We start from the raw sequence: 12,732 nt of genomic DNA, 5'->3' as shown, positions 1-12,732 counted from the left end.
CTCTGTTCTCATACACTACAACCACAGAACTACAAATATATGCTTGCATTCAACACATTTTCATTGGCATTATCAGCTTCCACAACTTCTAAGGAAGTTGTCTGGCTGTTCCAAGGCTTCCCAATCTTAGCTTCAGGAAATTTCGTCAACAAAGCAGCAAGAAAAACAAGAAATGTGTTATCTAAGTCATAGCCTGATTTGTTACCTTGAGTAAGTCACCTCCCCCAGGTGAAATGAATGGAGCGTTTTCTCAGGCAGGGAGGGTTGGCAGTACAGTACAGCTTCAGAACAGCTGTATGGGGCTCTCCCCTCACTCCTGCCCAAGCCAGGACATCACACATTCCCTTCTAACTCAGCTTTTACACAAGACAACATCAGATGTTTCATCAGGAATTCACAGCATTCCCTCGCTTGGCAAGTTCAGTGGAAGATGTCAGGGCTGTTTCTGCTCTCCCCCTGCAGCATGCAAAAGCTACAAAGGTCAAGTCAGAAGAGTGCCAGCAGACCAAGGAGAAAGCTCTTATTTACATATGATCTTATTAACATTGATTCTTCTGCAGTCAGCACATTTCCCCACTACCCATCACATTATCTTGTCAGCCTCCCGTCCCATCAGCATTTACCATCTCTCACAGTGCTTTTGCACCTCGTTCTCATTTTTTTCTGCCACAATCTTGATCTCAATCACATCACGGCCTTCAAACCGCAATTCATTTACATCTCTCTAACATTTCGACCAGCTCTGAAGACACGTACTTCTCATTCAACAGGAGATGCAGGTTTTCACCAGCTGCTCCTTGCTGAGGTGCTGTTTGGCAGCTAGAAGCCCAGACTGCTTTGAATAGAGCAGCTGATGTCACAGTCACGTACAAGTAGAAGTTTCCTGAGGTACTGCCAGCATCAATTTACTGCATGTGACCAAAAGGGGTGAGAGTGCCAAACCCTGCAGCAGGCTGTTCAGAGGTGGTGGATGCCCCGTGCCTGTCAGTGTTCAAGAGGCATCGGGACAAAGCCTGCAGTAACTCCAGCAACACTGAAAGCAAACATTCATCTCGGCCAAGTTAAATGGGAAAAACAATCAGATCTGTCACTCCAGTTTAGTTGTTCCTGAAGAGTGAACTGTAAGCAACATTTAGTAGCAAAGCCTCCATCAGGAAGGTGCAACCTGGACAGCATCTGTGCTCACTAACAGCCACTATGAGTCACCAGGAAAGGTTAGCAGGACATCATCCCCACAGCAGAGCAAAACCAGCATCATTTCCAACCACGGGTCCACAGCCCCACACGGGATCTCCAGAGGGATCAGAGACCCAAGAACTATGAAAGCAGATCTACCTCAGTCAACAGACCCAACAGAGCAGATGAGAACCACTGTCATCCTCCTCCTGCAATACAGTATGCACATATCAAATACATTTGGTATTTTATTAAGTAAACAATGCAATTATCAGTGCACATTTTCAAGCAGCAAAAGAAAAGCACCTCAGACGTTCATACCGTAACAAAATTCTGTGGAAGCTGCATTTTATTTGAAAATCCACCCATTTTTGCTAACGTACATTTTAATATTTTAAACAAAAATAGAATCTGCAGAGACAATGCAGCAAGTATGCTTAACTCATGTACAGAATTGCTTTCATATCACTGACTATCCTTCTGAAGGCCCCTCTCTACCCAGAAGTTATGATGTATTTACACAAAGCACCGATCAACAGCGCTACTTAAATTCTTCATTAACTAAATTTTAACTCCATGTCTGTCAGGAGGCTGCTTCCCCTTTTTGCTTTGAAAAGGTGTGTGGCAGAAACATGGCACTCTCTAAACGAAAAGGCTTCCCCCCACCCCGACACGCAACACCTCAATTTTTACAGAGAAGGAAAGTCTTAAAGTGAAAGCAATTCCTCACATTCATTTTGGAAAGGCCTTATAATGTCAAATGTAAAAATAATGACATGCCAAGCACAAAGCAAGAAAGTTCCTTCCCAACGCACTAATGCTGAATTAAAAATGTAGTGCTTCTTCTAGTCAGTTAACTGTTCCCTTGCAAAATCCTAGGCACAGAATTGACTATAAGGATTAATGCATTTTACAGCTCCTCCCTAATTCCCATATATGCTGAGAACTCATTAGATTCAGACCTTTAAAATATTTAGTGCTCTGTATGTCAGCTGAAAAGCATTCTGAATCAGATTCATTCTTTGTGGATAAAAATCAGACATACTGTATACATCCATACTCATTTTCATAAGGAGTTTTTTTGATACAATATTAATGTTAAATTGATAATCATAAATAAATACAAACAATAATACATAAGGAATGTCTACTGCAAACTGAATATATAATTTCTTAAAAAAGTTAATTTCCATTACTGCTGTGCCTACGTTTGTGAGGACTGAAGAAAAGGTAACTGCAGAATTAGAGTTAGGACTGGACCCTCCCTCCCCACAGTCTTGTTTCGCGTTACGGTAAAGGACTCGTCTCCGCCCCGCGCTGCACTTCCAAACGCCAATTCAATTTCCAGAATACAGGCTTCTCTTTGTACGTTATGATTACGGGTATTATCAGAAGCTGCAAGGATCGACCTGTTGGTCACCAGGACAAAACCAGGATCTCAGCCTCGACTCGTGGCAAGCCTCGGCTTTGCCTTGGATGCTGATGCTTTCCTATGGAGTTGTCCCAGGTTCCTTCATTGGTCTTCATTTCACTGCGTCGTTCAGTGGAAGAGGAGAGCTTGACAGACTGAAGTTGTTTGTTTTTCCTGGAAGTGGGGGCTTACTGGTGAGCACATCTATTTGGAAACGTTCTTTTCTCTTCCAGCTAAAAGTTACATAAACTGAATCTGGAAAGATTAAAAACCCTCATGTTAACATCCAGCACAACCAGAAGTAGGATTTCACTATAAATCGTGCTTTCTTCAAACATTTCAATTCTTCAAACGCCCAAGATCCCCACAGGTCTGAAGTTTTGAACAGAAATAAGAAGTTCACAAAACAAAACAAAAAAGCCATTGGGATGTTTCTTTTTTTCCACCAACAGCAGCCCGTTAACATCTGCTTCCATTAAGCCATTTGGTCCAACCAAACAACTCCATGCAATATTGCCAGCAGCAGCACAGTGACACAGATCAGCGTGGCTGCATGGGGAGCCCAAGGCCACGTTCCAGCTGGATCCAGAGGAAGCACCCACAGAAAAGCAGAACACTGTACGACAAAGGCCTTCTCTTTGTGTCTTCTAGAATGATCCACGTTCTCACTCACCGTTTTACTCCCACCCACCCAATACAAATAGGAGCAGAAGAAAAATGCCATTGAGTAGCTGCACCAGAATTGAAGCCCCGCACACACAAGCCAAGCACCTCGTTCTGCACTGCTGGGCACCTGGTGAAGTGCACGAGCAGGCTGCTGGGAGCAGGGGGTGTTTGCTGCTAGCAGTGAATAACAAACATGTTCCTGATGAAATGAAACACACCAGGTGGAACCAGTTCGTTCTCCCTAGCTGCAACACAAAGCCCTGTGCGCCCTGGCTCTTGCACTGCAGAGAGGAGCTAGCAAACTATTTCCAAACTGAAGCAAAACACTGCTTGACTTGATCAGGTCTTTAAACTGTCAAGTGCACCAAGTTCCCAAGTCACTTCCACAGTGCTTCCAATTCAACATGACTGGTTTTTATTAATATATCTCTAAGTGTTTTTAAGAAAATAAAACTGATTAGAACTTCCATCTTCGTTGTACATCACAAAACCAGCACCTCCCCAGAATAACGGACAATACCTAAGTTGTTCTACAAGAAATCCTGGAGAGAGAGCTCTGCAAAGGGGTCCTTTCCTGAGGCTCTGTGAGGACTCTGACTGGAAGGGCTGGATGCTGCAGACAGCTAGTAGGAAAGACGACAGAGACAGGGTAAGAAAAAGAAAAAAGGTCTCAATGACAGAATATGAAAGCTGAACGTGTAATGAAAGGACAAGGGGAGGTTGAGGCAAACTTGGCAGAAATCAACTATTAAAACAAGGAGTTTGGTCATATGGAAAACAGAAAGCCTCTTCTGTGGTTGGTGTAATGCAGGAAAAAGCTGGATGCGCCCCTCCGGAAAGGGAACTTCAAGTGCCAGTTACCAAATAAGCCAACAGACTTGCACTTTCACAGCAGTTCTCTTCAAAAGACTCAAAACATTAAGCCTGACACTGTGGGATACGTTAGCTCTCTCTGCTTTACTGGTAGAGCTGTGAACTGGCAGGCAGAGAAGGCTGCGGGCCTGGCTGGAGCACGGCAGCTCTCCAGGAGTCTTCCAGCAGGAGAAAGAGCTCTCAGCACCTCTCCCCTCAAAATGCAATGTTCCTAAGAAGGACAGCAGCGAACGGATTGTTCTTAATACAAGGGCTGGAAGGAGAACAGAGGGTACGTTCTGGTGGCAGAGATAACAGTGAGAGTTTGTCAATTGCCATCCTTTATGTGAGAACTGGAACCTGAAACCACTACAAAATGAAGTCACAGAGCCATGCATTTAAAGCACCACCTCCAAATTCAGCCATGTAAGTACATAATTTACAAGCACAGGTATTGGCTTTTCAGCAGCTGCTGCTGGAAGAGGCTAATAACCCCCAACCTGTAAGAATATCTGCTTTCTCATTACTTGAAGCCTTTTGTCCTTTTTGTTATGCTTTCCCAGTTATAAATTGTGCTTTAAGTTACGTTTGCCCTCCACCGGCAGAACTTGCATGTTTTTGCAGTTACAGAGAGTCAGCCTTCTCCACCTCTGACCCTACCATTTCAACAGCTGACTCGTAGCTGAGCTGCAAACAACCTGTGCGTACCTGCACATGATACCCACTGCAAAACCACCCCGTGGAAGGCATATTTCCTTTGGAAATGAACATCTGCCCACCTATGTGTGACAGGGAACACACTTATGGAATGGATTGCAGTTCTGCCCAGAGTGTAAATATTGCAAGTTGATTTTTTTCCACAATGTCTTGGAAAGCATACAGGGTGGAGGAGTTCTTTCAGGATTAATGCTATTGGGATTGAAATCTTCATGTCCCTCCTGAAGCCCTGCTAAAAGTGAGGCACTCTGGTCCAGTCCCCATAAACACATTATGGAAGAGCCATGAGACAGAATGGAAGTGCTTGAGAAGCAGTTTCAGGATGTCAGCAGCTCTCCTCTCAAACCCAGTTCTTCCCCTTGGGAAGCTGTAGCTCACACCCCACCACTCTCCAGGATTTGAATCAGACTACTAAGCCAAACAGAGCCATAACTTGAAGGCATGCCCACTGCAACTTGACTTTGTGACACATTCTTCATATTATTTGACCATGAAGAGGACATCGTGTATTAAAAAATCCTGTTGAATTGGTACTAACTGGAGATTTTCCAATTCAAGTCCAACGTAACATCCCAGTTTGAAAGCAGTGTGGAAGATTGGTAGATTTGATGCTCTGCCATTAGCAACATCAGCAAGTAACCAGAAAGAGAGACAGAATTTCAGGAAGCCTGTTCACACTAAATACTAGGGGAAAAAAGCTCGACCGTGGTACTCCCTGGATGCCCCAGCCAACTTCAGACAAATACTTGTAACGAGACTCCTCTAAGTATGAAAATGGAAACCCAAAAGCAGTGTAATGCATACAAACCCACATCCACCTACATTGCATCCATCTCTACTGCTTATAAATATGCTGGAAAACCAGGACATACCATGGCAGATTTTAAGGAGAGGAGTTCAATGCTAAAGCACAGGTCACCCATTTCTTTCTAGCGCCAACAGGTCTAGAACTGAATGCAGCCATCTTTCCCACTTAAGAGTTTGTGTCACTTGAAGCACAACACACACTGCTGGATCAGGCCCCAAGTCTCACCTCCAGCAGCCATCAACTCTCACTGCTTCCACCAAAGGTAAAGAGTTTCACTCCTGAAGTTGCATTCAATGCCTGCAAATCTCAGGGAAAATCCTTCCTAAACACACAGTAAGTGCTGATTCAAAGGACGTGTTTCCAGTCAAATTAATCCTTGCAGGAACCAAGTGTTCTCAGACTACAGCACAATAAATACAGCTCTACACACCTCACTTGTGATTAATTTCTCTTCTTCCTGTTATGACAGCCAGCTGAGATTCAACCTAGACCAACCCTGCAATGTCAAATGAAGCAGGAAGGCTCAACATAGCAATTCACATCTACTTGTTTATAACTGAATTAAGCAGGCACATTTTTTTAAAGGAGTATTTCCTCATTGATGCTTTCAGAATTGAGGAAGATTATCTGTATTTATTTGACTTGCTCTCTATCAAAGTGCCAAGCTCATCCTTTCCACATGACAGTATAACACCCCATATAAGAGTTACCTACGTTCACTTGCCTGAAGTTACAGGGAAGGTGCAAATGTCTCTTTCAGATAAAACCTTTGAAATGTATATCTACCTATATATATATATATATCCACAAAGACCTAAAATGAGCATAGAACTCCTGTTAAGGATCAGACAACAGCTGGAAGAACAACTGGAAGAAGGCTGGAGGCTCTTTTCCAACCTACTGCTGAATTCTTTTTCCTCCACACTAAACAGCCCCCAGAACACACACACACCTGTACACTTACACCGATACACAAGTACATCCACTGCACCTAAAGTACGGAAGTAATAAATACATGCTTTTAAAGAGCCACCTACAAAGAGAGCTCTTCATAGTCAGATCAAAATACTGTCATATCACTTAAATAGCATCATGAAGGACAGCATGAACTTTAAGAAACGTTTGACTGGCAAGAACGAACGTGCAGCATTAATGCTGGAGTCCCAATCAGCCAGCTAAACTTGGATGCACCTTCAGCTACACTATAACTACCTCACATTCCCAATATCAACTATTTTCTGAAAAGAGCATGGAAGTGTTCAAAGTTTGTTTTCCTCACCATTTTTTGTACATCTACTGGATATCCTGACAACACTAAATGAAGGAAACCCCCAGTCACAACCCCCAGGGGAACAACAGTTTCAGACATTATCTATGGTTCTGAGATTCCATCTTTGCTTTTGTATAACAAACTTTATGCCATCAACCTGGATTTCAGAAGCCAGGAAGCGATCCTTACATGAACCAGCGTGCTTGTGCAATGCATTTCCCAATACAAGGAGTTACTGAAACACCTTCAGAGCAACGGATCCAGCTGTAGTTTCTCCCCAGTAACAATTTTTGAGCATACACACCTGTGCTCCTGGTACAGGGCCAAAAGGATTTGGTGGTCTCATAACAGGCTGGCTGTATATTAACGTTGGCTGTGTCATTACTGGTATACCTCCCATCTGTGATGGCTAGAAAACAATCCACACAACATTAAATCACATCTAGCATTAAAACATTTCAAGTTCTTAAGGACAGAAAGGAAAACAGCGACGCATGAAAGGCCTTGGCCCTATTTGATATATGCAGTCAAAACATTTCTGTGGTGTTCTACAAGTAGAGCTTACTAGAAAGGAACATCAGTGCACGCTTAAGGAACAGTCACAGTAAGAACTGAGCTCATTTCATCCCTTGTAGCAAAGATGAAAAACACTGGAACACTCATTTAAAAACAAGCTTTAGTGCTGGTCATCTTGCCACTAACACCGAGGTCTGACAGCAGAGCTTGTCTGTGCCTCCCGAAGTACCAAGAACCTCAAGAAACTGAAAACTACGCATAAAATTAATGTTAATCCAAGCCTGAAGTGTTCTACAGTGCTGGCTGAGCTCAATTAACAATTTAACATACACCAATGGTCTTAAAGTTTTATTTTGCTTGGACTCTTATCTCCACTGCTGTTGCTTCTGGCATTCCTCTCAGCTTTGCATGAATATCCAGTACCGGTGCTATTGAACTCATCCCATCCAAGTCACTTTTCCTTGACAAATATTAGTACTCCACCCATCACTCTAACTAGGAAGGCATCCACAGGGCAAACCCGTTCAGGAAAAACTGACCCTCTGAAAAATACCCTAACAAAGATTCAGAGTAATTGCTGGTGCAATGAAGACACAGGAAAAAAGTAGCCAGGGAATGCTGAGGTCAGCAGCTGTACCAACAGAACTGCCAGTCAAGGATCCCCTCACTGACAAAAAAGGGCTCCTAGATCTCTGCTTAGAAATGGCCACATTAAGAGCTACAGGTCAACACTTACTGCTAGGGATCCTAGGAAAGTATGAAACAGCCAGGATGCTATAAAGCCAGGACTTCCAGGATGTTATAAAGCCAAACATCGCCCTGATGACCCACCTCATCCATCTGCTCACGCTGCACGTCCAACAAGTAACAGCAACCCATAGCAACAGAACCACAGCTACTATTAATTCTAGTTTACATTTCCTATCAGCCTTTCAACACCACAATCAATGCTGCTTTACACAAGATTGCTTTCTGAAGATGCTACCTTCCCTAAGTGCTGAATCAAAGTCACCAGGAAGCCGCTGCCAGTATCACAGTGTTAAGTTACATCGATCAGATTCCAATCGGCATCCAGGTACTTTAAGCACAAATGAGTGTGCACAGAACAAGATGTGCCATTTTTGTTGTTCGTTTATTAAATACACGTTATGAATCTAATTTGATTACACCATTAAACCAATTTTTATTATAAAGATCAAGGTGTTTCAGGAAAATTCCATTTCATTCACTCAAAGCTGTGCTATACAACTGTACTCATGAAGAACAGAGGCAGTTAAAACACATTTCAGAAATATTTTCAGGTTTGAGCCAAGAACAAAACTTTGAACCATCGTTCAGAGCAACAAGCACCAAGGCCAGCTCTGTATCAAAGAACTTCTGCAACTGGTGTGCCAGCAAGAGATGCAGTTCTCAAGCAACACCACTACACGTGACTGAAGGCCATTCCTTCCATCCTACCACTGTTACCTGGGAGCAGAGGCCAACCCCACCTCAACCCAGCCTCCTTTCAGGGAGCTGTACAGAGCAATAAGTCCTCCTGAGAGCTTCCTCTTCTCCAGAGGAACAGCCCCAGTTCCCCCAGCCATTCCCCCATAAGACTTGTGCTCCAGACCCCTCACAGCTCCATCGCCCTTCTCTGCACACCCTACAGGGCCTCAATGTCTTTCTTGCAGTGAGAGGCCCAGAACTGAACACAAGGTGTGGCTTCACCAGGAGGTAAAATTCAGTCTTTGGTGAAGTAGTTCAGAAAAAAGAAAATCACTATTACCCAGTGAGTGATCAAACCATACACAGCACCTGAATGTGGAGTTACAGAAGTGCTACTCACCATCCCATAGCCCATCATCCCTGTCGGCGTTGTGGCAGGATACGCCATCACAGGCGGTGCCTAGCAGGAAGAACAGAGGTGAGCTGAGAGCAGGGATTGGCTGCATACAGGTAAAGCTGCTGCACTTTGCTTATTATGAAGATAGCAAAGATGTGTGTGAACTTATTAGAAATTGCAGCCTTTGTGTTAAAATGGACCCAAATTGTTTGAGATGAAATATCTAGGCTTCTAAGCTTCTAGATCATCATGATGAATTTATAATCACATATCTGGTTTTAACCTGTTTGAATACTGGCATCCTCTTGACTTTCTGTTTAAAGAACATTACATGATACAGAGAGATTGTAGAAGGAATATTCATTAAGCAGATTTCTTAGAATTCCATTAAGCGTATTTCAAAATGAGAAGCTGTGGTACACAAGAGTCTTAAAAGAGAATTTTTGAAGACTGAAAGGCCAAATTACCATTGGTTTTGTAGACATTATAGGAATCCTCCTCTCTTTAGTCAGATCTACATGCTATGGGGATCTCCCTACCATGCTTCAGTATAAGCACAACTCTAACATCTGTTAATTGGAATAGAAACTCAACTTTTCTCATCTCTTGTTCAGTCTCAAATTAAGCCTAGATAAGATAATTCTGAACTTACAGTAGGATCATTTACTAATGCAAAGGCAGACAGAGCCCTCAAAACAATTTACATCTACTTACAACACATGGACTGTAACTCACGCTGTCTCTCCCTCATCCGCTCAGTGCACTCAATTTGAACAGGTTAGGAATCCCCCTAGCACCTTACAGGCACATTTACACTATCCTCACCCCAAAGTAACTCCTATGAAGTTAGAGGCAGAACGCTGTCAGAGGAAACCTAGGACTGAGCTGCATTTGTATAAACAGCCTGGCACCATACACATAAAAAAAACAGCTGAGAACTCTTAGGCAGTCTAAAGTACAATGGAAGACACTTCTTCATTACACAAAACCACTGTCTTTGTTTCACAGCTTCATCAGCCACTTTTGAAATGAGTATCAATTCCCTAAGGACAAAAACAGTTTCTTCCATGCTATAAATTGTGTTTATTAGCATTCAGCTAACTTGCTGCCTTTTCCATACCATCTCCTTTTCTCTTAGGGAAAAGTCTGATTTTTCATTGCCATGGGGATTAGTACTCAGAACAAGGCAGACAATGTACACCTCCCAGCATGCACAGGAGGTTATTAACACAGAAAAAAGGGAAGCGGTGACACGCTCACAATTAAAATAAATTAAATGAATTTGAACAGACGAATTGTAACGTGAAGCACAGGACATCAGCAGTGCTGATTCTGAGCTGAGTTCAAAGGTATCAGCTGCCTTTTTCATACATGGTAGCCAGTGCCATGGGCATTTCAATTGCCATCAGGACACGTTTCCCTGTCAGGAATATGTAGACTGCATATATCCACACGGCCAGAACGGCTGCTCTGAAGGGCATTCTTCTTTTCTCAGTGTACTCTGGCTGTTCTTTCAATGTTACTTAAACATATTGGCTACATAGATTCTTTTTGACTGCTCCAGTAATGAACCTGACACCTGCAACAAAAACAGAACTCAGGGAAAGACCAATACCACTGCTTGCATCAACTCTTTGAAATGAAAGATTCTGCGCTGCTCAGACAGCAAGCATTGGATATTGCTTGCCCATTGAACTGTCAGCACGGCTCTTCCTTCTTAACGTGAGCATTAATTACATATTGGTCTCTCCCCTCTGAAAAACACTCAAGATCTACCACAAATGTGGATAAAGTGCCAAGTGTAACAGAAGCCCGTGAGGTTTCATGCAATTATTCAAACACAAACATCTTATCTTCATTCAAAATTCACCAAGTGCATTGAAGGCAGCACAGACACACACCCCAGCTCTCTGGCAGCAAACGGTACAGTTTAAAGCAAGGAAAAATAATCTTGGTATTTCCCATGCCATCATTCGAATCAAGAGCCTGCAGAACACCTATGAAGTTTGTGTATGCTAGGAAAAGCTCAATTTTTGGCACACCAAAGATTTTAAAATGAGAAATGTGTAAATAGCAAGAAGGTTATGAGATTCTGCAACAGCAGTGGTTAATATCAGCATGCCAGTTGATTGCAAAAAGGCTGTGGGTTGTTTCACTTACGTATTGTGGAAAATGCATGCCATTCTGTATTTCCCAGGGAGAACAATTACATAATGCAATAACACTGGATTAGAAGCAAATACTTACACAATGGAATATACACAGATAGCATTTTAGTTCACAGATACATTACATGTCCACCCCAACGCATTCTTGTAATTCAAGTCATTTACTGAGACAGCGTACATCCGTGATACTGCCCTTAGCATGTTCTTAATTGCTCTGCATAGTCCATTTATTTGGTATATGCCTTTTTCCAAAGACAAGGAAGTCTTCTTTTCAAAAGCATATTTATTTAGCAAGCAGCAGTAACTCCACAATAAATAGACCAGCACAGGAAGGCAAATTTTCTTCTAGATTATTTGTTTCTGGGTTTTTATGTTCACAGAACAGTTTCACAGGAAGAAAAGTGTCTCAGCAACTAAGAATAAAAGTTGTTAAATATAATGACTTATCACAAGAAGATGCATATACAAGACATGAGTTATTCAACAGATTAAAGCACACAGATAAACTCAAACCATCAATCACTAAAGGAAGTGAGAAATCACTTTCTTCAATACCTACACACCTTGCAGTAAGGCCCACAAACATTTCTCTCTGTGACTGAGCTGGTAACACTGGTCACCACTGGGGTGAAGTGGTGGATCCAGAGACACTCTCTTTCCTAACCCATAATGTTTGGTTATTGCACTGTGGATTCAACCTCCCCCAGTTGGAGTCAGATGCAATAAATCCTCTGGGACTTTTTGTTACCTGCTCTGGCAGTGTACAGTTCTCCAAGTCACTGGTGAAAGGGTGAGCAGGATCCACATGCAAAAGTGGTCCATTACCACACAAGAATTACCCATATATATCTTCTATTATTTTGGACACATTAGTTAAGAACCCTCACCTGACATGCTACCCAAAATTCTAGCCAATACTACATGCTACAGTGGGCACCACAAATGAGAAGTACCTGAAGATTAATCTCAGCCCATTCTCACCCCCAGAGCAGGCTAAGTGTTGTAATAGTAAACACACTTGGCACATCAACACACCTGAAGAACACAGTTGTCAGACTTGTTCTTAACTAGACTACCAAGTATCCCCAACACATCAGTGCATGGCTTCATGTTAATTCACTGAAACATGAAGCCAGCTATCCTGCCATGACACACTGCTCAAGGAACACCAAAGTTTATGTTAAACTTGCATATCTCACAGCAAACTAATTTACTAGAACTGCACAGCTGAGAAAAACAAATCCAAGCAGCACACGTCTCAAACTGATCCCTATTTCAATTTTCTACTGTCTCTTTCCTGCAGCTGTCACTTCCAAATTTGTC

At 42.6% G+C, this 12,732-nt stretch overlaps 1 protein-coding gene across 3 annotated transcripts in view; it reads right to left on the bottom strand.

The window, feature by feature from the left end:
* Positions 1-1,411: 1,411 nt before the first annotated feature.
* The window catches only part of PICALM (phosphatidylinositol binding clathrin assembly protein), a 63,500-nt gene continuing 52,179 nt past the window's right edge, over positions 1,412-12,732 (bottom strand). The window contains exons 17-21 of one of the 3 annotated variants that reach the window (XM_042862468.1): positions 11,402-11,425; positions 9,245-9,304; positions 7,205-7,309; positions 3,774-3,876; positions 1,412-2,842 (exon numbers count right to left, since the gene is read on the bottom strand). In XM_042862468.1, the coding sequence (XP_042718402.1) occupies positions 3,784-3,876; positions 7,205-7,309; positions 9,245-9,304; positions 11,402-11,425 (282 nt within the window). In that variant the 3' untranslated portion in view covers positions 1,412-2,842; positions 3,774-3,783. The remainder of the gene's footprint in view (positions 2,843-3,773; positions 3,877-7,204; positions 7,310-9,244; positions 9,305-11,401; positions 11,426-12,732) is intronic. The other 2 variants (XM_042862469.1, XM_042862470.1) reach the window with 2 other exon arrangements.

Source organism: Lagopus leucura, unplaced genomic scaffold (genome assembly GCF_019238085.1).
Source record: "Lagopus leucura isolate 7727_CA_CO unplaced genomic scaffold, USGS_WTPT01 Super-Scaffold_702, whole genome shotgun sequence".
In the NCBI taxonomy this organism is placed as follows: domain Eukaryota; kingdom Metazoa; phylum Chordata; class Aves; order Galliformes; family Phasianidae; genus Lagopus; species Lagopus leucura.
The sequence above is the reverse complement of the archived record's forward strand: the minus strand, read 5'-3'. Positions and strand labels throughout refer to the sequence as shown.